The sequence below is a fragment of the Leptosomus discolor genome, chromosome 19, assembly GCF_034619465.1.
Source record: "Leptosomus discolor isolate bLepDis1 chromosome 19, bLepDis1.hap2, whole genome shotgun sequence".
NCBI classification, from domain to species: domain Eukaryota; kingdom Metazoa; phylum Chordata; class Aves; order Leptosomiformes; family Leptosomidae; genus Leptosomus; species Leptosomus discolor.
In genome coordinates, this window is record NC_141409.1 from 4,313,427 (window position 1) to 4,336,338 (window position 22,912).

The 22,912-nt window shown below is 49.1% G+C and overlaps 1 protein-coding gene across 1 annotated transcript in view; it reads left to right on the plus strand.

Annotated features, from left to right (window-relative positions):
• CACNA1B (calcium voltage-gated channel subunit alpha1 B) overlaps positions 1–19,497 on the plus strand; it is a 301,213-nt gene extending 281,716 nt beyond the window's left edge. Inside the window, exons 40-48 of the mRNA XM_086475891.1 lie at positions 3,816–3,924; positions 5,640–5,747; positions 7,045–7,157; positions 8,083–8,210; positions 9,347–9,473; positions 10,077–10,187; positions 14,395–14,602; positions 14,769–14,980; positions 18,961–19,497. Of these exons, the coding sequence (XP_086332017.1) occupies positions 3,816–3,924; positions 5,640–5,747; positions 7,045–7,157; positions 8,083–8,210; positions 9,347–9,473; positions 10,077–10,187; positions 14,395–14,602; positions 14,769–14,980; positions 18,961–19,497 (1,653 nt within the window). The remainder of the gene's footprint in view (positions 1–3,815; positions 3,925–5,639; positions 5,748–7,044; positions 7,158–8,082; positions 8,211–9,346; positions 9,474–10,076; positions 10,188–14,394; positions 14,603–14,768; positions 14,981–18,960) is intronic.
• Positions 19,498–22,912: the final 3,415 nt, after the last annotated feature.

Here is a 22,912-nt window from a genome sequence, read left to right on the forward strand (position 1 = left end):
AGGTGCCGAGTCCCTCCTCTGGGGTGGCAATATCTGACTGACTCCCTGGCTCCTCTGGGCGTCAGCAGTGGTGCAGGGACATGGTGTGAGCGTGTCTCACCAAACTGCCTTTTCCCTTGCCTCCCACATGGTGTGGTGGCAAAGCTATTTTGAATCAAAGATGAATCAACTCCTTTCTCCCAACTGCTTCATCTTCAGCAGGAGCTCTCCCAGAAATGTGGTATATCCATTTGAGCAACATACTTTCTCAATTTGCGCTTCCAAGAAAGCAGTTTTCACTGATGTTGGGAGGGATCTGGGGTGGCTTGCAGCCAAAACATCCTGGGCTTAGCTGCAGCAGGTTATAAGGCACTTCTGACCCATTTAATGGGGTTTTTTTTTGGCTAAGAAACGGGCAGCTGCTCTGCCCTGGTAGGTGCAACTTGCAACCCACCTTGCAATGCAACTTCTCAACTGGCCGACAACAACCTGCCCCAGGGGATGGTGGAGAGAGGCATCCCGTTTTGCCACCCCAATAGGAGAATGGGAGACATCCCACCCAAGCCTCCCCTTTCCTGGCGTGACTGCTAGAGCCAGTGGTCCCCAGGTAGGGGCAGTGTGATGTGCGAGGGCCTGCACAGCCGCCACTCTGTCGGCTGGTGGTTTATCAGATCCGAAATTGCAATGACCTAAAGGTGTCTGGGTTGACCTGTTTGACCAGTTTGCGTATTGGGATGGAAAAAATGCTGTAGACCAGGCAGTGCTGAGTGTAGCCTGGGGAGGAGGGAAGAGACATGGTCTGGGGTGAGACTCTTCCAAGTGGCTGTTTTCAGGACTCCTGCTCAGCACTTGCTTGTGAGTTTTGCTCAGCCAACCTTCCTGCAAGTGTGTGATTGCAAGGGTGCATTCCCTTGGAAAATCTCCCTCTAAATCCTCTCTCACCGATTAAAATTTAGGAGGAAGGACCTGCGTACAGCATTGCTGCATGTAACTGTGATGTGGCCTGTGTTCTGCATCCATTCCCTTTGGGAATTTGTTCTAGGAAGTCAGCTGGGGAGACCTGGGACACCTCCGTCCCAAAATGTTGTTTGGTGCTAGTTTTTGTGAGGATAGAGCTCTCCTGGGAGGACTTATTTCTCACCTGCTTGTTCTTCACTTCCATGCATCTTCTTTCTCTCTCCATCGCTTAACTCTCTCTTCCACTGAACTGGGGTTCGGTGGGACTCTATAAGTGGTAACTGTGGCCTCACGTGACTATAATAATTTTGTTGGAACCTTTTGTGTGCTGAGAGCAGAAGTCTGAATTAAAATACTGTCTTATTTGACACGAGTGAAGAGAAAAAATTGTTGTGGCATTGCCAGCATTTGATACTGTCATTGAATTATAAAGGGAGAGAGTCTTAGCTTTGATTTCCCTATCTCTGAGACTTGCCAGACATGGAAGATAACCTCTGGGCATGCTTTAAGAAAGCTCTTTGAGATTACAATGGTTTGTCTCAGACTTCAGGAGACAGGGTAGGTTGTTACACGAGTCTCTTGTCCCCGCAGCATGCAATAAGATCCGAAGACGTGTAATAAGATAAATAAGGAGGTCTTGGCTCTTCTGAATGTCAGCTCAGTTCAGAAGCAGACATTTTGCACTGGACCGGTGCCCCGTGCCCTCCATCAGCAGCAGCACGCATTCCCCCTGGGGGGGACATTTTCTCCTTGGCTGGCAGAAGGTACCAGGGCTGGAGTATGTCTGCTCTCAGGGCACCAAAATGCCTAAGGCAGCTCAGTTCGTACCTCCAGGAAACTCTGTCGGAGATTTCTGTAAGCAGGGAGTCTAACCCGGTGACGGAAAGGGGGACCAAGCCTTCACTCACCAGTCTTGGCTTGGTTTTGGGTAGAGCACAGGAGTAGGAGTCAGGGCTCATACTGAGCGCTCTGCTTTGTTCTGCCTCTCGCCTCACCTGAGACTCCAGGCCAGTCCCTGCTCTCAGCTACACTGTGTTCCCTTTCACCACCCGTAAGCAGTGGTGCTTCGACCGCGCAGCTTCCCCAGGCCAGCAAGGAGGGTGAGCGGGGTTGCACAAGACCCCTCTGAGCCACTGCAGTCGCATCTGAAGGGAGGATCGCATCAGCGAAGCTGCATCTCTGAAAAATACTCACAGCTTTTGACACTGCGTAGCATTGTGGAGTACAGAGCCAGAGTGGGACCTGGCCTCGTCTGCGCGCTCTCTGCCACGGCACCTTGCTGCCTTGGTGAGCCTGCAGCCCGCTGCTGACTGCGCTTGCATTTCTTCATCAGCATGTTGGGCCGTTGTTAAACAGAGGAGGTTTCTGTACAGTGATAGGGATCGAAATAACAGCCGAAGCAGGTTTCAGATGCGGATGAAATTCCCTCCTGAGCAAGGGGCCTGGGCCAAGGTAACGCTTGGGTTTACAGGCTGCTGCAAGGCTCTGCTCAGACAAATTAACACCCAGTGACTTCCTCGGGTTGCATGTACCCTCGGAGAACGGAAACACAGAGGCTTGTCTGATACGGCTCCGGCCAAGGAAGTTTCTAAACAGGTTGTGAAAACTGAGGAGCTGAGAAATCATTAGGTTGCTGAAGGAGAAGAAATCCATTGACTAAATGTGCTGCTAAAGTTATCAGCAAGGCTTGCAGAGTGCTTCTCTCCATCTGCATTTACATGCTCTGCTGCCAGTGGTGTTAAGGGAGCCACAGCTTTCCAAAGCAATCTCAGGAACTTCATGGCTTACAAGAATGATGAATTTGCTGTAACAGCGGTGGTCCTGACTGGTGATGGGGAAGGAGTTGCTACCAGGTCTGAAGATCTTGGAAGATACTGATCCTGAGGAACTTTCCAGGTTCAGATGGGAGGAATGTAATTGGGGGAAATTATAGTCCTGTTTCTGTTAATCCAGCCTCTTCTCCTATGGCTAAGGTCCAGATGGAGCTGTGTAGGAAGGTCATGGGATGCCCACAGGGAAAGGAGGTAAGAGACAGAACCCAAGTGTCTCCAATAAAAAGGATATTGCACGCCTTTAGCTATTAGCACCAGCCCGTCCCAAACTGCCCCAGAGTACTCGAGCCACACCACAGGGCTCACCAGCCTTATTTTCTAGTGTTCTTCAGGCTGTGTACAAAATGCATCATCACGGGACCACTTCAGAGACTGCACAGCTCTTTTACAAAGCACCCGCTTGCCTCCTCTTGTCATTGCCACCAAAGTGCCGTCCTCACATCCTGCTCGCTGGCAAGGCCACACCTGCACGCCTGGAAGAGGCACAGCCACTTTCTGGATAGAGCCACATCCTCGGATGGTGGACGCGAATCCTCCATCATCTTACTTCATTCAACGGTGCCACATCCCATTTGTTGCTATTGCTCTTGTAGAACCTGAATATAGGTGAAGGTGGCTGATGTAGGAAAGGACGGCGGAGGTGGCTTCATGGTTTGTATCTCCTGAGCGTGCTGCTTGGGCCAGGGTGATGGGTACCTGCCACATGTCTAGAGGCTGCAGACATAGAGACTGTCAGGAGTGGGGTGCCAGGCTCTGAAATGGGATGAGAGCATTCAAACCAACGTTTTTGGGAAGAACCGTCTCTGTAGGCTTGCAGTACAAATGCTGGCAAATCAACTGTTTAACCACTAAAGCCACCATTACAGCTCAGACCTGCTCCTGAAAAGGAATTGATGTCTACATGGAGAAGACACATTTTAGCTCAGTGCACAAAAGGTGAACCCGCGTTTGTAATCTGACTGTTCCCAGGGGATTGCGGGGGTGAGGGAAGGGGCGGGGGGGAGGAATCCTGACTCACGCTCACAGCCACCGCGTTTCTCTCTCCAGCGCCTGGTGCGGATGAACATGCCGATCTCGCCTGAAGATTTAACCGTCCACTTCACATCCACGCTGATGGCCTTGATCCGCACTGCCCTAGAAATCAAACTGGCCTCAGGTGAGAGGGAGGTGATGTCTGGCAGCACGTGTAGGCTCAAACCCCAACTTGTCTGCTGGCTCAGGGTCCTCCTGAAACCACCTAAATCCTGCCCCAGGTGGAAATCTAAACCATTCCAGCATGAGAGAAAAGAGAGCCCTTCCTCTCCAGTTGCTGTCTGCTGGCAGTGAAGCAGTGACTCCCAAGTGCCGTGAGCTGTGTTCCACCCTGAGATAAAATTTAATTATTTAAGTGTTTAATCAGGCATTTACTTGACTTCCCAATTAAATATTGCAATGTAATAAAATACACTGGCCTTTTCTCTGGGTCGTTACACTATTTAATCAGGCTGGCTGGGATCAGAATCAAGGCATGACCGGCCAAAGCGCTTTTATACCTAATTTAATAGCTAACAGGAGGTAACAGTGCTCTTATGAGCAAAGGGCAGGGCAGGGTTAGGTTGTTGTACTATTCCTAAGTGGTTTTGGTCGAGCCGTTCAACCTCTCTGTATTAATTACCTCCCTCATATGTTGCTTAAACTTTGCCTGTGATGCTTTGGGTAGGCGCTGCTGGAAGCAGACAAAGTATGTCACTGGGACTTCCCTAGGGAGTTACACCAAGTATCAGACACTCATTTCTAAGGATGCATTTAGAGACTGCCTGGGATTTTAGGGACCAGCTCCTTATTTTAGTAATAACCTCTAGGTAAGGATGCTGCAAGTTTGTATTACTTTAGGCTTCTAGTTACCCGTCAGCAATGGTAATTCAAACGGCTTTTTTCAGTTGAAAAAGCCCCTCCCCCTCCTTTTCTTTGGCTGCACACTGGAAGGGAACCAGAGAAGAAAGCTCAGCTGATAGCGCTGGATTCTTTCTAAGGTTTATATCTGCTGTGGGTTGTGAGGTTTTGACCCGTTCTGTTGTTACGTGCTTCGTTTGAATAGGTTTCATGTGCTATGTTTAATTGAGTCTTTAGTGGGACTAACAGGCCCTTAATAAACTCTCCCTAATGAGTTTCTGTGTGGGAGTTCAAACCACCATGTAGCTGAGTACCCAGAGCCTCCTCCCATTACTTTTCTCTTAGAAAAATAATCTCTGTCATTCGGATGAACTACTTAATTGCCTACTGTGCTGTGCATCCATCTGGGAGCTGGCCTGTTGGCTTACGTGTACTTTAATCGCTTTCCACTGGTGTATTGAGACCTCACTTTGGCCATTTGAATAATGCAGCCGTGTTCAGCTCTTTCTGTTTTACCTTGTGATACAGCTGCTGTTTGATGCTGCTGATACAGAACAAAGTGCTTATGTCTCATTGCCAAAGACTCTGGGAAGAGTTGGTGGTGGAGAGGGTTTATAATCAATCATGGCATTGCTCAGGCCACGTCCTTCGCGTGACACGTGGGAGGTGTTGCTGCTTTCTGCTGGCGCAGTCCAGCACCCCAAATGAGCAGTTAGGTAGAACATGTCTGAGCTTAACGTTAAGCCCCACGTAACAGCAGAGGGTCAGCAGGGTGAAGCCATGATGGTCCTGCTGAGTTCACACGCTTTCGTCACAGAGGAGGTCACCGATTCCCCTTGCGACAGCCGCTGCAGCTGGTGCTGGCTTGGTGCTCTCAAGAAATGGGAGTGGGGGAAATGCCTTCTCCGGTGCTTTCTGTGCAAACAGTGGTACGTGCTGACAGGACAAGGATTTTCACTCTTCTTTGCGTGGCTCTTTCTCTCCCCTCCCTTTCTGCAGGGGGTGTTAAACAGCACCAGTGTGACGCTGAGTTGAGAAAGGAGATCTCACTGGTTTGGCCCAATCTGTCCCAGAAGACTCTGGATTTGCTGGTGCCTCCTCACAAACGTAAGTGGTTCATCAGCAAGCACCCAACCCATCCCCACCACCCAAGAAGCCCAGAGCAGGTTTCTCCTTCCTTGCCTGCTGTCCCTAGCCCCACCTGAGCTGCGCAGTCAGCTAGAGGATGCAGCAAAGAAACCAAGCACAGTTCAGCTTCTTGGTGTCCTCTCCACTGGCTTCACAGCCCGCACCTCCATGCCATGGTCACGGAAGGAGTAGTAAGGGAAGCTGAGGTCACATCTAGGCATGCATTTCATTATGCTACAGTACATTTCCTGTACTTAGGGGGGAAAAAAGAAACAACAGAAAAAGCAGTGCCTAGAAGGGACTGATGCCCTGCGTGGCCTCTTCCAGAGTGTTTTCATAGCTTTGTCTGCCTCCAGCCTGTGCCTTACAGGACAGGAGAGCAATTTCTACCATCTGATCTCCAGAAAACCAGGAGAAGAAAATTGAAGTTTGCTGAGAACTTAGAGAATCAGAAGTGAGGTATTTTGGGGGCTAAAGGCCTTTGTGTTACTCGATGATGTCCTGCGCGAATGTGTTGAGGAAATGGAAAGTTTGCCGTTATCTTGATTGGCCCAGACAAGGGCTCTGGATTCCTGATTAATGAGAAACAGTGCAGAGCAATAAAGGCATTGTTAATTAAGAAAAATTAGGGAGCTGAGGAGGTGCAAATCAGTGGGCAGTGACTGCTTAAGTCTTTTCCTCCCCTCCTCTCTTGATGCTTATATATTTGCTGCTTTAACTCTTTGCTCTACAGTAAGTGCTCCATTGCTGTGCAGGGGCGGACAGGTAGCATAGCTGTGAGGGTGAAAAAAGACATCTGGAAAAGTGAAATACTCTTTAAATGTGTGTTAGCCCATTATGCCCTGGTTGACCGTAATTCAAAGAAATAGGAATAAGGCTGCTTTGTTGATAAAAAGCTGGCTGTGGATCTGGTATTAATTTAGCAATTCTTCTGTTGGCAACGCTTACAATGCCATGGAGTTTTCCTGCTTGTTTTTTTTCTACATGGTCTCTGTGAGTGTTTGCCACAGAGAGCTGGAGGCAGGGGCCGTCCTCCTCTGATGTGAAAGGCAGCAACGGGCAAAGATCTGAAGAAGTCTGTTGTAACCTTTTCTTGGTCTTTTTTTCTTTTCCCCACTTTTCTATGTTTGTTTTGCCTCATTATTCTAATGTCGCCCCTTTCTTCTTGTTTTTCGCACCCGTTTGTCTTGTGCTCTTTGACTTGCTCTTCTCTTCTCCTGATCCTTTCCCGTTGCTCATCTGAATGTCTCTGCTGCATTTCACCATCCTCTGGCAGCCGATGAGATGACTGTCGGGAAAGTCTACGCAGCACTGATGATATTTGACTTCTACAAGCAGAATAAGAACAGCAGGGAGCAAGTCCACCAGCCGCCAGGAGGCCTGTGCCAGGTACTCAGCCAAAAGGTGTCCTTCTCGGTCCTCCCTCTTGGGCAGCCTCTTCTCCAGCGTTGGGCAGCTCTCACAAGAGTCACTGTCACGTTTCCTCCAGAAAGTCTGGATGCTTCTTCAGACAGAATTTGAAAATGCTGCCTCAAAAATGGAAACCTCTCCTGAAAATGTTTCTCTCTCTCTCTCAAAAAAAAAAAAAAAAATTAAAAAAAAAATTGTTGCAGTTGCCTTTTCCAGTAGGTCTGGAAAGATCTTTTCCAAAACATGTCAAGTGCCATTTTGGCAGCCTAAGTCCTATTTTCAGAAGTGGCCTAGGGACTGGGGAACACCAAAAGATTTCTTTGGGACACCGAAGAATTATCGAAAGCTTGATGCTGGTTTGGCTATAAAATGTTTAAGTTACTTTTGAAAATAGAAAATATAGAAATATAAATCATTTGGGCTTCAACAGATTTGAAGATTTTTACAATTTCTTGAAAATATTTCCATACAACCAGCTTGGGATTGAATCCCCAATGCTTTCCGATAGGACCAGTACTGATTTTGGGATGATCATCCAGCTGATCCCCAGCATGGCCTCCCTGTCTGTCTCACAGGTGGGAGCCTACAGCAGAGCCGGTGTCACAACGAGCCACCTGAATTGCACGGCCCCTTTGGTGACGTCAGTGTATGAAATCCCTGCTGCGCTCTGGTGACCGGGGGAATAGATAGAGGGAAGGGGGATTGCATCACAAATTTGGCTTGTGCAAAGCGAAGGGCAGCAAGTGTCCAGAGCCTCTTACAGCTGTGGGAAGGCTGGCGTTTGCTTTCTGCTGGGCTGATCTCTCAGGGTGACAGTGGACTTTTGATTATCTAGGAAAAGTACTACAGCCCATCCTCTCCATAGCCAGCTCTGTCTCTGACAACCTTTCCTTGTGCTTCGCAGCCTGGACCGGTGTCACTCTTCCACCCCCTGAAGGCCACTTTGGAGCAAACCCAGCCCTCAGCATTCAACAACGCAAAGGCGTTCCTTCGCCAGAAGAGCTCAGCCTCACTCAACAACGGGGGCGCGTTGTGAGTATCCCGTGACCTCCCCACCAAAGCTGTAAAGCAGAGAAGGGGCTCACTGGGTGTGTACATCAACCCCGAGCACTGCTGGTTCAGGGGCTCTGGAGGTTGGGCAGCACAGCTGGTGACACCGAGACCAGCAGCTTCTTCATGACATGGCTGGGACAGTTTCCCACCAGTGGCTACCAACATGCCTCTTGTGTGGCTCTGCTTCCCACTGCTGCCTCAGGTGCAGTTATTCATGTGGTGGTAGTGTTGGGTTCTCCAGAGCTGCGTGTTTTCTTAATGCTCTCCTCTGAGTCTTAATTGGAGAGCTTTCCGTTGTGGGTAGTTGTGAGTGAGAGTTTGCTTACAGGAATTTGAGACCATTGCAAAAGAACCAAACGAACCCTGACCCGGCAACCACCACTGCAGTGAGTTCTTGAGAGTCAAAAGGTCCTTGGGAACAAAGTCAGCCCTCAAGCTCGTGGCACTTGGTGAAAGCAAGAGCTTCTTGAGACTTCCCAGTACAGAATCTGGCTCTTTCTCTTTGGGAAAAATAATACCTCCACAGAGAGCTTACTAAACAGTTATAGTAACAGTGATCCCTAATCAATTCTCCATTTCCTGCTCTTCTTCAGGTGACTTTCCTCTGGGTCACAAGCACTATGGATTTTTAGTGATAGACATCTGAAGTTTAAATGTCCCAAATAACCCCAATGGGGAAACCAACATCAGACTCAGGAGTGAAACCCGGGGCCACTGTACCGCTGTGCGTTCAGTGAATGTACTTTAGCAAGGCCACAGATGTGTTTGACCAACGCCTAACTGCTCTTGCGTACATAATTTGCCTGGACTCCCAAATTCTTCATTCTTCTTCATCAGAACTCAAGCTGCAGAAGTTGTTTTTTCTTACTTTCTGAAAAAAGTGTGATGGTTGGTTTGATTTGCTCTACGCTCATGGGATCTTCAGGCTGTACAGGAAGTGGCCCTGGCAAAAGCCAGGGTACCTTAGAGCTTCACCAGGGGCTGTTCCCATCCTGCAATTAGTTTCATTAAGTGAAACCTCAAAGGATATCTGAGCAGTTTGCCTTCGTCACAGTGAGGTCAGCAAAATCTCTTTGCAAAAGAGTTAATCTTTTTTCCTCCTTTCCTTCTGACAGGCCAGCTCCAGAGGGTGGGATCAAAGAGTCCAGTTCTTGGGGGACCCAACGCACCCAGGACGTGTTTTATGAAACCAGGACACCAGCTTTTGAACGAGGCCACTCAGAAGAAATCCCCATTGAACGGGTGAGCAAGCAGGGTGAAGGTGTGAAGACAGGGTGAGATGCAGTAGATTTTAGAAATGCAATAGACTTTTACAAATTTTAATAAACGTTTAGAAAAAAAACAAGTGAAGACAGGGTGAAATGCAGTAGACAGTAGATCTGTCCCTTGAGACATGCATTCTTCTGTCTCTTACAACCTCAAGTTTGCTTGAACATTATGGAGGAAACCCAAATCTGGTAGCTTCTGCAGTCTGATAGTGGTACATGTGGACATACTTTTCATGGAATTATGTGTCTGCTGTGATAGATTACTTAACGTTATCACTTTCTAGTTGTCCCATTGTCTTCAGTGTCAAAGAGCGTACAAACTCAGGTGAGGGGGTTCACAGGTCACAGCTGGGGCTCATTGCCGTGGCTGGTGGAAGAGCTTGGCCCACTGTTGTATTTGTTGAAGGCAGCACTGTGGATAGAGCAACCTGGGCGCTCCACAGCTCTTAATTTACTCTCTTTCCCATACTGTCATCTCTTCACAATTAAATTAACCTTAGCAGAAGCCTGCTCAGATGATGGCTTCAAAGCTGATGTTCATGTTCTTGCTACTGAAACCTTTTCTTGTTTCAATTAGGTGGTAGAAATGAGGGAAATCAGCCCCACACTTGCCAATGGAGAGCACCAACCGGGTCTGGAGAGCCAGGGGCGGGCGGCTTCCATGCCGCGCCTGGCCGCCGAAACTCAGGTGAGCGGTGGGAGACCAAGGGTGGGTCAAGAACTCAGTATCTTCTCTCTGCTTGCCGTGGTGTTGGAAGTTGCTTGTGAATATTTGTTTTAAAAGATGTTTGCTGAACCTGGAGACAGGTAACCAGCTTTTGTGCTTGGATGGCAGGTATTCACGTGTAGACACAGCACTGTCCCCGATTTTACTCATCCCTGCTTGCATCAAAAAGCAACCCAGAGAAATCCCTCTGTCTTGGTAGCTAACTGATGACAGCCTACCCAAGAGTGTCTATTCTGATTAACTGGGGACAATACAGTTTGCCAGCATTTACTCCTGGAAGGCCCATGTTTCCCACTGACAGCTGCGTGCCATCTGTCCAGACAGTCAGTCAAGGCATGCTCCTGTGCCCTAGCTGTAAAGCAAGCTGGAGACGCGCTGCGCTTCTCTGATGAGTGTGATAGATACAGAAAATACCATGGAGCCTGTGCCTGGAAGGCTGCAGTGAGACACTAAGCATCCTCCGTGGTTTTTTGCTCTTCCCACAGTATTTAGCATATTGTGACTGGTCAGGAAAATGTTGTTGAGGTTTTCCCTTCTTTAGCTTCTTGCAAAGAAATCTTATCATGAGAGTTGACTTTTATAGCAACTTGTGGACGCTACTTAGTGCATAGGATGTCTTGGTTTTCACAGATCATTTTGGGGCATTTCACATGTTCATGGCTAGCTTGTTGTCGCGGATGCTGTCCAGCCACTGTCCTGCCTCCTGCGTGTCAGAACATCTTACCTCTCACAGTTTGTCTCTCTCATTCAACAGGCCTGATTCATAGAGTCAGGAGCGAGCAGCCCATGGTCACGGGCTGTTTCCATTGCTCTCCATGGGAAACAGAACATGAAAGACACGTTGCACCGTAAAAAGCCTGTGTATCGCGTACACGGCAGTAGCTCCAACAGATAAAATCTTTTTGCTAACGTGCTCAGGCTGGCACAAGCTGCACTTCGTCGGCTAGCAAATTTCCCAGCTGAATGCAGAAACTGCAGTCTTTGTATGCGAGCTGGGATCCTGTGCGTTATCAGGAACACTACTCAACACACTTAATAAAAGAAACAGACCCCAAAGCAAACCCGTACTCCTTCCCTTCCCCCTTCCCAGAACAAAGTTGTCCTTTATTCTAGGCCACAGGTAGCATCTTTCCTCCCAAGGCGGTGCAGTTGGCAGCAGCAATGCTGGCGGCACGAGGCTTTCCTTGGGAAACTCGTCTCCATTGCAGTCAGACGTTTGCAGAAGTGAGAGTCTCTCACAGGAGCACGGCACGTGTTCCCCAGGGCACAGCTGCCCCGTGTGAAAGCTGTCTAATCTTGTTATGAATCAGGCCCGTTATATCTGAGTGGATCTAACCTCTTTAATAATACAATGTTTTGGTGGTTGTAGCTTCAGCTGAATAACTGATATACTTTCTGTGTGTGTCTTCCCCCTTCGTGCCCTCCATCCTCCCTCTCACATGCTGCTTCTGCTCCCCCCAAACTTTGAGTTCTTTATAACTCCTATTTGCAATGTTTTCTGTTTCTGGATGTCTCCCTTTGTTTGCCTGTCATTCTTCCGTCTTTTTGTGTTCCACTTTTTTAAAAACAAAAAAAATCTTCCTGTGCTTTAAATCTCACCTCCTCCCTCCCCCTTTGCTGCCCTCCTCCCCCATCACCTCCTCTCCCTTGTCGTCATCGTGTCTGCTGCACATCTGCCGTGATGTCTGACAATGGCTGTACTGTGGGGCTGCTTCAAATAATGTCTCTCATCTTGTCCGAATTGTTTGCAGAGGAGCAAAGCACGGTCACCTGGGAGTTACCTAGCAGTATGTAGTTTGCACTAAGTTGTATCCTATTAAATTCATGTTAAGAAATAATTAACCTTCCTTAACCCTTTACTTTCTTCCCTTCTCATTTGGAGTCCAATGTGGCACCGATGCAGCTGCTATCTCTTTCCACTTTGCCGCAGTTCCCTCGATCCACAATTGCACGCCGCACGCTGTAATAGCAGGGATTTTTTGTTTGACTGTTTCGCTTGTTTATTTGTTTTTGCCTTGTTGTACAGGAATTTAGGAAGTGAAAACAATCGGTTTGGTAATGAAGAAGCAATTAGTAACTCTCTGAAGGGTTATGGTATAGTCTCCCAAGTCTTGTGGGTAGTCTGTGCATGCCCAGTTAACGCAACGAGAGCATTGTCAGGATTTATGGAAAGGGTATTCATTGCTTTGCCACTTCCTATTAGTGTCAGTGGGGACTTCTGCCCCTGGGATAGGCACAGAATCAGGTCCAGAGTCCAAAGGGAAATGTTCATTTCCTATCAATTTGGCTGGCTTTTTGTTGGGAAGCTTCCATTGTCTTCTTCCTGGCAGCTCCCATATGGATTTTGGAAATCTGGATAAGTGGTTTTAGTGGGAAGTATTTTCACTTTTTTGCCCATCAGACCATCCAGTTTACAGACCTCTCTGCCTTCCTCCATTTTCAGGCCCAACAGTAAGCAAGGAGGACAAACATGAAGCTCTTTAGTACAATTTCTTGCCCACACAGCAAGGACCACAAGAGGAGACAGATGCAGCACGACATGGTCCTGCTAACTGAACTGGTGCAGACCCCAGGGATGCACTTATGCCCAGGCTATGCTGTGCTCCCCCACCCCAGCAGTGTCTTCCTTGTGCCTCGGACAAACCTTCCAGCTCTAGCACTCCACCCTGCCGTCCAGCGGGAAGCACCAAAATTTAGCTAACTGCCTAGCAAGAGAGAGAGCACCAAACAAAAATTCAGCCCAGCCTGCACCTTTGCACGCAAGATAATCCACCCGTGACAGCCTGCGGGGAGGGAGAGCGGTCCTTTTAGCTCAAAATAACGAGCAGGGCTGTGGAACAGCTGGCTTTGCATTGTGTAAATACCACAGCGCAGCTGAGATCTGAATTTCAGAATAAGCAAACAAAATAGCATAGACAGTAAAAATAATACAGGGCTCTTTGGAAAGGTTACAGTGAGCAAAGTAAATGTTCTGTGGGAACTGTCGTTGGAGGCGCATACTGGATTGTGAAGTCTCTTACGCTCAAACAAGTGTAAGAGCTGAGAGACTGGAGGACCTCCTGAGCTCCTTCCCCATCAGGCTGGACCACTGTGCTCTGAGGTCCTTCCTCTGGCATGCACCTTTGATGCAGTGGTAGACCCAGGGAAGCCTCCAGAGGATGGATGAAGCCCTGTCTCCACCAAGAAGCCAGCTGGAGGCTAGCAGAGTGGACACATGGGAATTGTCCTCGTTTTCTGAGGTTTTATACCTGGTGATTTGGCCTAGGGAAGGGAGAGGCTGTGAGACTAGCTGCTCTGCAGTCCACTTGCCTTGGTTTCTGCACAGCATCTCTTAAGGTTTTGAACGTAAAGGGAATGGAGCAGAGTTGACCTGTCACTGGCAGAAGGACAGGGTCCAGCAATGCCCGTGGGAGGCTGTGTTACTGTGCTCAGGGTCCAGATGTTTGGCCACAAATGGTTTGAAAACAGCAGAAGCAAACCCAAGTAGTCATTTTTGGAGATGATGTGGTAGAATTGCTGGACATACATGCTGTCCTGCTTGTCCCAGGCACAAGGGCTTCAAGGAGAGATGGTGGGGCAAGAGAGGTTTAAATGTTTGGCCGGAGTTGTCTTCAATTGCAGGGAGATAGAAATAATTTCTTGGTGGTTTGGCCTGTGTCTTGCCCACTTATTCCTGATTTTTTTTCCCCTCTCCATGTGATGCCCAGCAACGCTTTCATGCTTTCCTCTTTGTAGTTGCTTTGGGATGACCACATGCCCTGAAGCAGCTTTGGGTGAAACTAGTCTTGGAGAATTATCTTTGTGAGATGCTTGGCTACTGTGCTGCCCTATGCCCCTGCTAATCTACTGTTGACTCCTGTGACGCTGTGTTTGGTGTGAAGTGCTGCCTATCGCTCTGCGCCCGTGGTACCTGTGGATTGGCACTCTGCTCAAAGTAAAGCCCATTTCAGCAAACGGAGGTCACATTTGCTCCTCAAATTTAGCACTCGATCTACCATTCCACAAGTCCTTCTGCCCATTCCAGTTATACCAAATTAACCATTTTTCTCCTTCCCCTCCTTGCCCCCTTCTCTTACTGTATAACCCTCCCCATGCTGGGAACCAAGCAGCTGAGCACGGTGCAGCGCCTGCCCTCACTCTGCTCCTTGTCCCTCCGTCTGCCTTGCAGCCCATCCCGGACACGAGCCCCATGAAGCGCTCCGTCTCCACGCTGGCCCCGCAGCGCCCTCACGCCATGCACCTCTACGAGTACTCCTTGGAGCGCATGCCGCCGGAGCAAGGGCATCACCACCATCACCACCGCTGCCACCGGCGGAAAGAGAAGAAGCAGAAGTCCTTGGACAGGTCCCCTCATCAGCTGGCCGATGGAGAAGCTGGTAAGTGCTTGGCAAGCAAGGATTTGTGCCTTGTCGTCCTCCCTTCAGGATGCACAACAGTCATCTGATGTGATCTGGGGTCCTGTCTGCATGGAAGGACCTCCCTGCCCCACACTTGGGAGTTCCTCCCATGTTTGTGACCCCCAACCAACATCTTTTCTTTCAGTGGCCCAGTCTGGTGAGTCTTCTTCCAAGGACAAGAAGCAGGAACGCGGCCGGTCCCAAGAGAGGAAGCAGCACTCTTCCTCCTCCTCCGAAAAGCAGCGCTTCTACTCCTGCGACCGCTACGGCAGCCGGGACCGTTCTCAGCCCAAGTCGGCCGATCAGAGCAGGCCCACCTCACCCAACGGAGGGCCAGAGCAAGGTCCACACAGACAGGTGAGGAGATGCAGGGTGGGAAAAGAACCCTAAGGTCTTCCATGGATATATGCACCTTTTCCATGTTTTGCATGAAATAAAGGAGACAGAACGGGGAAGGAAGGCCAGGCTGTAGGAGATAAAGCCATGGAGGTCCTGCTCGGTGCTTCACATCCAAAACAGGGATGGAAGTGTCACTTCATGGCTCTTTAGTAGCCACCTACAGAGCCAGTGCCTCAAGGCATCTCGCAGAGACCCTACTGCCAAGGATGCTCTTGCTGGTGGTTTCAGCAGAGCAGCCTGGGAGACCTGAGAACTGGCAGCTCTTGATGCTGGTGGAGAATGTGTCTCTGAGCCAAGGCAGGCTGGTAGCGTGGTGTGGGACCTGGACGACTGAGCTGAACTGTTCCCCTGCCAGCTGTGTGAACCAGCCCCTGCTGCTGCCCCGTGCACAAACATTCGGCGGTTGCCGAAGACGTCCTTGCCGCCGCAGTGCAAGCCAATGTGATGCAGTACAGGGACTCCAGACAGCCAGAGCAGTGATTTCAGCAGGGTTTGCTCGTATTAGCAGGATTTTCCAACTGCTGTTGCGTGGGCTTCAGAGCGCTCCTGTATTGTGGAACTGGTTAATTTTGCGAAAATTGAGGAAAAAGTCCTTTTTCCCTAGTGTGAAATCGATCTTCAAATGTGCTTTCTGGCTGGCAGGAGAAATTGCAGTAAAGGAGAGGGGGAATATAGGGGCAAGGCAGGACCTGGGTGGAAGGGGAGAGAGCTCAGCCCCAGGCCAGCATGATCCCTGCAAACATCTCCAAGGAATGTGTAGCCACTGTGTGGAGAGGGAGGCTCTGGCCACTCTCCAAAATCTCCCTAAATGCACGGCCTGCTGGTGGGTGTCTGGGAGGGGCCGAGCGATGCTGTCAGCCGTGAGCCCCTGCAGCAGCGTCAGCTTGTGGGGAGCAAGGGGGGAATCCTGCCTTCAGCCCGAGTTAGAGCCCAGGGGAAGGATTGAAATGAAGAGGCTTTGTAGTGTCCCAGATGCTGCAAAAGGAAGCGGCTTTTTGTCTCCTTACCCTGTCCCGTGCCTTTCTCTCTCCCTGTATGTCCTTAGCAGCATCCAGGCAGCAGCCCCAGAGGCTGTGCGCTGCAGTGAGTGCTCAGGGGCTGCTGCCCCGCGGCTCTGGAGACACCTGGGGCATGGGGCACGCTTGGCGCAGTCATTCTCAGCTGGGAGGAGCTGCGACATCAGTGTAAGGGCTGAGGCAACCAGGGCTGTGTGCGGCCATAGCAAGAGGGAGCTGCAGCCCAACAGGTCTTTTCCATTCCTGGCTGCTGCAGTCCCCAGCCTTCATCTGATTTTTCAGATGAGTTTTTTTTACCATTTCTTAATTTCTCCCTCTGGTTTGAGAGGTAGGAAGATGGTGCTGATTTTTAGCATGATGCCTCTCTTTCTTGCACGCTCAGTTTACCAGAACTTTAATTATTGTATGTTTTGATTAAAAAACTGGAACCTCCGCATAGTTCACAGACTTTCAGCATTAGAGCATCAGCTGCCTTCTCTAAACCTGTTCCCCCAGTTCCAGCAAAGTCCGTATTGGCCCCCAGGTCCCATGGGGGGTTAGTAAGGCAGGGAGGAGAAAGCCGCTTGTTTTGGTGTCCATGTATTTTATCCACTCATGTTACCTACTTTGAGTGGAGCTGCTAATACATCCCCTGGTTGTTCTGGAAAAAAACAGATTAAAAAAAATAGCCAAGCCGGCATGTCGCCTCTGTCCTGATGAGCTGAAGACCTCTTGTCTTAATAAGGTGGCTGTGAGAAGCTCTGTCAGTCCATTTCCTGCCTTATTTTGGCTCGATAACAAGGTGCTTGTTAACGCTCAAGAATTTTCTTTGTTAGTCGGTCCCTTTCCTTGGGAGATGTAGCTTTTCTCAGGAGCCCTGGCCAACACGTTTCACCAAGTCCCTGTAGGCCCCCGCATGTACCAAAAAGAGAGGCTGGTTTGGGCTTCACCCTGCCAACAAGCTGGCTTCTTTCCAGCTAGAGCCAAGCCAAAAATCAGGACAGGTTTGGTTCAAAGTGATGTTCTTTGGAGGTTTTTTTTTTAGTGCAAAAAAAGGAGACAAGAAAACCAAGCCATGAACATTTCATTTTGGGTCAACTCACAATGCTTTCTTTGACCCACACAGAAATGTTATGCATCTTCTGCAAATTATTTCACTTTCACCTTTTCAGTGCAGGTGAATTGTTAAATATAAATCCAATTTCGTGCTGAATATGGGAAAAGCATTTTTTAAAATGAGATGAAACTTCTTGGAATTTCAAAATGTTTCAGCAGGAAGGAGCTTGTTGGACGTTTTGAAAAAAGTCCTCACCCTTTTTCCTTTTACAATCAAGACCATTTCCTGAATTGGTCCTGGATAAAAGAAGTTTGAAAATCTTGAAAAAAAAACATTTTTAGACAGCTCAATACGTATCAAAACAATTTAGTTCTGCTTTCTTTTGTCAGTATTGTAACTTTGAGCTGTTCAGCCTTAAGCCCTTGGAAAAAGCTGGGCGTCTTCCCCTGCATGTTGGAATGCCGTAGGTCCGTGGGCGGGTGGTCACCATCTCCGCTGTCACTACGGAGAGGCAGGTGATGGGAGGCAGCTTGGCTGGGGGGCAGGTGATGGGGTGGGAATACGAGCCTGTAGCAGAGAGTAAGGCTGAAATGTGGGGAAGCCAGAGGAGGGAGAGGGGGGAGATGAAAGAAGAGAAAGGCACCGACTCGGTTTCCAGGCTGTGGAAGACGCGAGTCGCTGGCCCAGCAGCACGAGCAGCAACTGCCGTATCAGCCCCCAGCGCCTGCGGAGAGCGGGGCTGCAGTGAGTGACACCCACACTGCGCTGCGCCCCCAGATACTGCGGGTGTCGCCTCTTCTCATACACGTGGCACAACTGATGGCAGCGGTGGCTAAACTAGCCTCTAAGATGGCTTCCAGCACTGCTGGGCTTGCCCTAAAAACCGCGCTGGAAAACCCGGGCAGAGCAGAACAAGCCCTGACTGATAGCCCAGCCAGCATGGGATCACAGCCTGATCTTTCTATGGGAAGGAAAAGCTGCTCTTTAAAAATGAAAGGTCTGACCTCAAAATGTTGGGTCATGAAAGGCTGAGCGACTTTTAAAGTGGGCACGCAGGGCTGTTCACGTACTGCCCTGGGAGAACGTAAACAGAAATGCCAAAACAAGGGCCCGCTGCTCTCACTCATGCAGTTGTTTTAAACTTACTGCAGCTTAGTTTGCTCCCACGTGTCGCTGTTAGTAACCCAGGAAGCTGCCAGACTCTTCTACCACTCAAAAATCAACAGTGTAATATTGTTTAAGGAACTTGTTAGTTAGAGCCCGTGCAAAAAGCTTGTTGTTGTTTTTTCAGAAAGTCACTCTTTAGTCAAAATACGTTTTGTTCCCAAAACTACAAAAAAAGGTCTGCCCCCCGATCCTCCTTCCACATAATGTAAGTTAGACCACAGAAATGACCCCAAACATCCGCATTCACAACTGTCGGGTGAAGTTCAGAAAAAATCCACCTCAGAGAAAAGGGGCTGTTTTGTAAAGCTGTCTTTGCAAAGCGAATACTGTGGGTTTCTGAGCTGCTCCCGCCTGGTTCAGGTAAGGCGCATGTTGAGCCTGTGTATGATGTGGATGCCTTCCCTCTGGACAGTGTCCCCTTCTGTTGGAGCCGTCTGCCAGTTTGCGTCCTACCGATGCTCTGATCATTCCTGTCCTTACCTACTGCTCGCAGAACTCTAGTTCTCCAGCTCTTTACATCTCGTGTTGAATTATTTCTCGAGAACCTCCTCCCCCTGACTGTGCTTGTCTAAACTCTCTCTTTTTCGCTTTTCTTTCCTCTTGTGACTTGTCTCTCCCTTCTGTTGCTTCTCCTTCTGTTTTATACCTGCCTGCTTTTGTGTTTGTCTGGTGTTTCCCTTTTTTATTTTTTGATTTGCTTTGTTCCAATTTTTATGTAGGGCAGTGGTTCAGTTAATGGGAGCCCCTTGCTGTCGACATCTGGTGCTAGTACCCCATGCCGGGGTCGGAGGCAGCTCCCACAGACTCCACTGACCCCACGTCCCAGCATCACTTACAAGACCGCTAACTCCTCGCCCGTGCACTTCACCAGTTTCCAAACCGGCCTGCCCACTTTCTCCCCGGGACGCCTGAGCCGCGGCTTGTCCGAGCACAACGCGCTGCTGCGGGGGGACCAGCAGCCACCCGCCCCGGCGGTGGCCCGCATCGGCTCCGACCCCTACCTGGGGCACCGCGAGGACGCCGACAGCCCCTACCGCGCCGTGCCGGAGGACACGCTCACCTTCGAGGAGGCGGTGGCCACCAACTCGGGACGCTCCTCAAGGACTTCTTACGTCTCCTCCTTGACCTCCCAGTCTCACCAAATCCGCAGGGTGCCCAACGGCTACCATTACACGCTGGGTCTCAACACGGGCCCCGGGACTGGCACCAGAGGACGTAGTTACTACCACGAAGCCGATGAGGATGACTGGTGCTAGCAGCATGGCAACACCCTTCAAGGCGTGCGCGTTTACAATCGATGAGTTTTATCATCTGGAAGGCTGCGCGCTCCGACGCGTACGGTGCCCGGGGCCGGAGGGGGCCCGTGGGGCAGCCCCCGCTGTGAGAACTGCTCTGCCCCCGGGTCTGGAGACACTCCTGCAGCCTCTCTCCTCTCTTTTTCTTTCTTTTTCTTTCTTTCTTTGTTTTTTTTTTCCACTAGACAAATGGAGGAAGAAGGCTCCCTCCCTCGGGGGAAAGCAGCGGGGGGAGCGCGTCTCTCTCTTCCCCTCTCACCCGCCTCCCTACTGCCTTGTCTAGGTCAAAGACACGCACCAGATGCCAAATCCACGACACGCAAGAAGCCGAGAGCGCGGTCCTCACCTTTGGTGGAAAAAGCAGACTGTCGATCCTTTTTGAGATTGGCGCAGTTTTTGTTGGGCTATTTCTTAATTAATTTATTATTAATTTTTTCCCCCTGGTCAGGGTGGGAGTCGGGGGTTGCAAACAGACACACATGAACAAAGATCGCATCCGCGTTTTATCTTGTTCACCACGAAGAAGGAAGAGATCTACCCGAGAAACTGGGAGAGGAGAAAGACAGACCAGAACAAAGGACAGTCCTCTGGGACTTGATGTTCAGCCACAGCAACCCTTTTTGGTGGAGCCGGTGACATCCCCCCGAGCTGACCAAGCGCTCCGGCAGCCGGGACTCTGCTTGGACACCGCTACCGTGTGGATCTCTCTTAATTTTCTCACCACGTTGGGTCCTTCACACTGACACATGATAAAGCCACAAGAGAGCTACTTTGTAAGGACTGTTTCCTTGCTGCTGAGACTTTTCTTTCCGTCCCTCTCTCCTGTCGGCCGCAACACGCCCTCACTGTTTTGTCTTGTTTACAATATAAGCTTGATTTAGCAAAAAACAACTAAAAAAAAAAAATCCAGAAAAAAAAAAAAAGAGGAAAAAGCTTAGGGGCGAGAAGAAGAAATGTTATTGGTTTTATATCAAGCTATTAGATAGAACTTTAACTTTTCATTGTGTGCATTTTTGTAAATTGTACAGTAAAAAAAAAGAAAAAAAAAAGAAAAAAATACTCTTTATGTAGAGAATTAGTCCAATTGTCATTCCAGGTCCCACTGTTTCTACCGAATGCTCCAGTTGTTCACTACTAAGTGCCTAACCTTTGAAATCTTTCACAGCGACGATGCAACCTCTTGCTTCGATGCATCAGACCTTGGGCAAGCGTGGGGAGGGGCAGGAGGGGAGGGAGGGCAGAGCCAGGAGGGGCCGCTCTGCTCGGATGCTCGGCGGGGCACAAGACGCCCCGCGTCGCATTGCTGGACGAGTGTGTTCGAGTACCAGGTTGAAAGCTTACAGCGGGGAAGGCAAACATGCTTTGGGGTTGGTTTGGGTTTTGTTGGCCTTTTTTCTTTCTTTCTTCTCTTTTTCTTTTTTTATATATACTTTTATTGAGGGGAGGGGAGTGATTGCAGCAAACAAAGCTGGCCTTTTCTCATCGACTAGTGTTCAGGTCCTGCAGGAGAGATGCGGGTGGAAAAGTACAGCATCTGCAGAGATGCTCTTGCAGGAGAAGCGTCTTTCACACTGCATGTCAAGTCACAGTCAGGCTACGAGAGCTCTGGCCACGTTCCACGGTGTGTAATTTGTGTTGAGGGCAGTTGGAGAGAGTCTTGTTTTATTGCCTGTTCAGAGAAGGTTTAAAAAAAAAAAAAAAAAGCAAAACCTCTAAAACTGATTCTCAGGGATGAGATTTCTGTGTTCTTGCAATGCCTCTTGCGTTGGATGATTTCTTTCTTTTGTGCACGTGTGGATTTCTGCACTCTGAGCCTGGGAAAGGGGCAAACGCGATGTGCGGGCGGGGAGGGAGCGCTGAAGGAAAGCCCGGGTAGGACCTTGCGTCCGTGGGTCTGGTGAACCGTTGTAGGGCTAGTTTGGGGCACAGGGCGGGCCTGACAAAAGGTTAAAGGAAGAAGGGTGGGAGATGCCAGACGAGTGTATCGCCAAAAACCCTGACAGGAAAGAGGAGAGGGCTGGGCGGAATTTTTTAGAGGATCTACCAAGCCCCAGAACTGTGAAACTTGCCCAGGCGAAGTGGTCGCTTCGGACAGGTAGAGATCCTGCTGGACCCTGGTGATTTGTTTTGTCACTGGGGCGGTTGGAGGGTATCAGATGCTACCAAAACACTCAGGAGGTCTCTTGTCCTCTCAGCAAAAGTCTTTCAGCCTCAGGCGGGGAGCATTCTGCTGTAGGGTGGTTCTTCACATCTCCTGTAGCTCTTCTGTTGAGGAAATTCAACCTGTTTTCATTTCCTTCTGTGTGTTTTTTTTGTTCTGTTACTAAATAATCTCTGGCCAATCTCATCCCTGGATTCTGCTAAAGGCTAACTGCTGTCTGTATCTCTGTCTCTGTATTTACGTGCACTTTGAATAAAGGGAGGGCGGTAGCCAGAGGTCCGCCATGGTAGCGGCTGTACTTTGCCAACGGAGGGCTATGCAACAAGATGACACGTTCGGAAACACATCCAAACCACCAACAGTCAGAAAGACCTTCATCCATTCTGTAGCTTTATCTGCTGGACCTCCCTGTTTCAGGCTTCAGCATGATTGTGACCAAATGTTTTATACATTTTCCTGATACGAAGGCACAAACACTTTATTTGAAATTTTAAAGAAAACGTTACTATTTTACTCCAGGAAGTAAAGGAGAGGGAAAACGCTGTCTCTCTGCCAGTGCATGCAAACATTGTACCCACACTGGAAAGCAAAAGAGATGTCTTTCTGTACTGAGTAGTTTTGCCTCTTTCTCCACTCTGCCTTTCCCTTCCTCTACCGTTTTAGATCCCCAAGCCCACAGCCCCGCACTAACACCCCACCTGGAAGCGCGCAGCCAAGCAACGGCCTTGGGTCGCTCCAATTCTTAGGCAGAACATGCAGAAGAATCTCAAGTTGTCTAATCCTCCACCCGCCTCGTAGGGGTCGATGACAGTGACAGACAAGCCTGACCACAATTGTTCATAACCCTTTTCCTACCTTTTTTTTACAGCCTCTCTGCTGTCTCTTCAATGCATACACGGTATTTCCGAGAATCCTCATAGTGAGTTGCCAAACTTGAATTGCACCAATCAGTTTTCTGCATCCAGAACCAGTCTCGTAGTGGCTGTACTTTGAATAAGTAATGTTTGCATGTAAAATATATACATATATACATATATATAAAAAGTATGTGCATGGGAAATGTTTATCTTCGTACTTTTTTGATACAATGTATTCATCAGTTGTTAATTTTTAATTATATTTGATATAAATTGGGGGTTTGTTGCAAAACTTTATATTTAAAAAAACAGTGTTAAAAATTATAAAAGTTCCAACCATGCAACACAAGTGGAACTT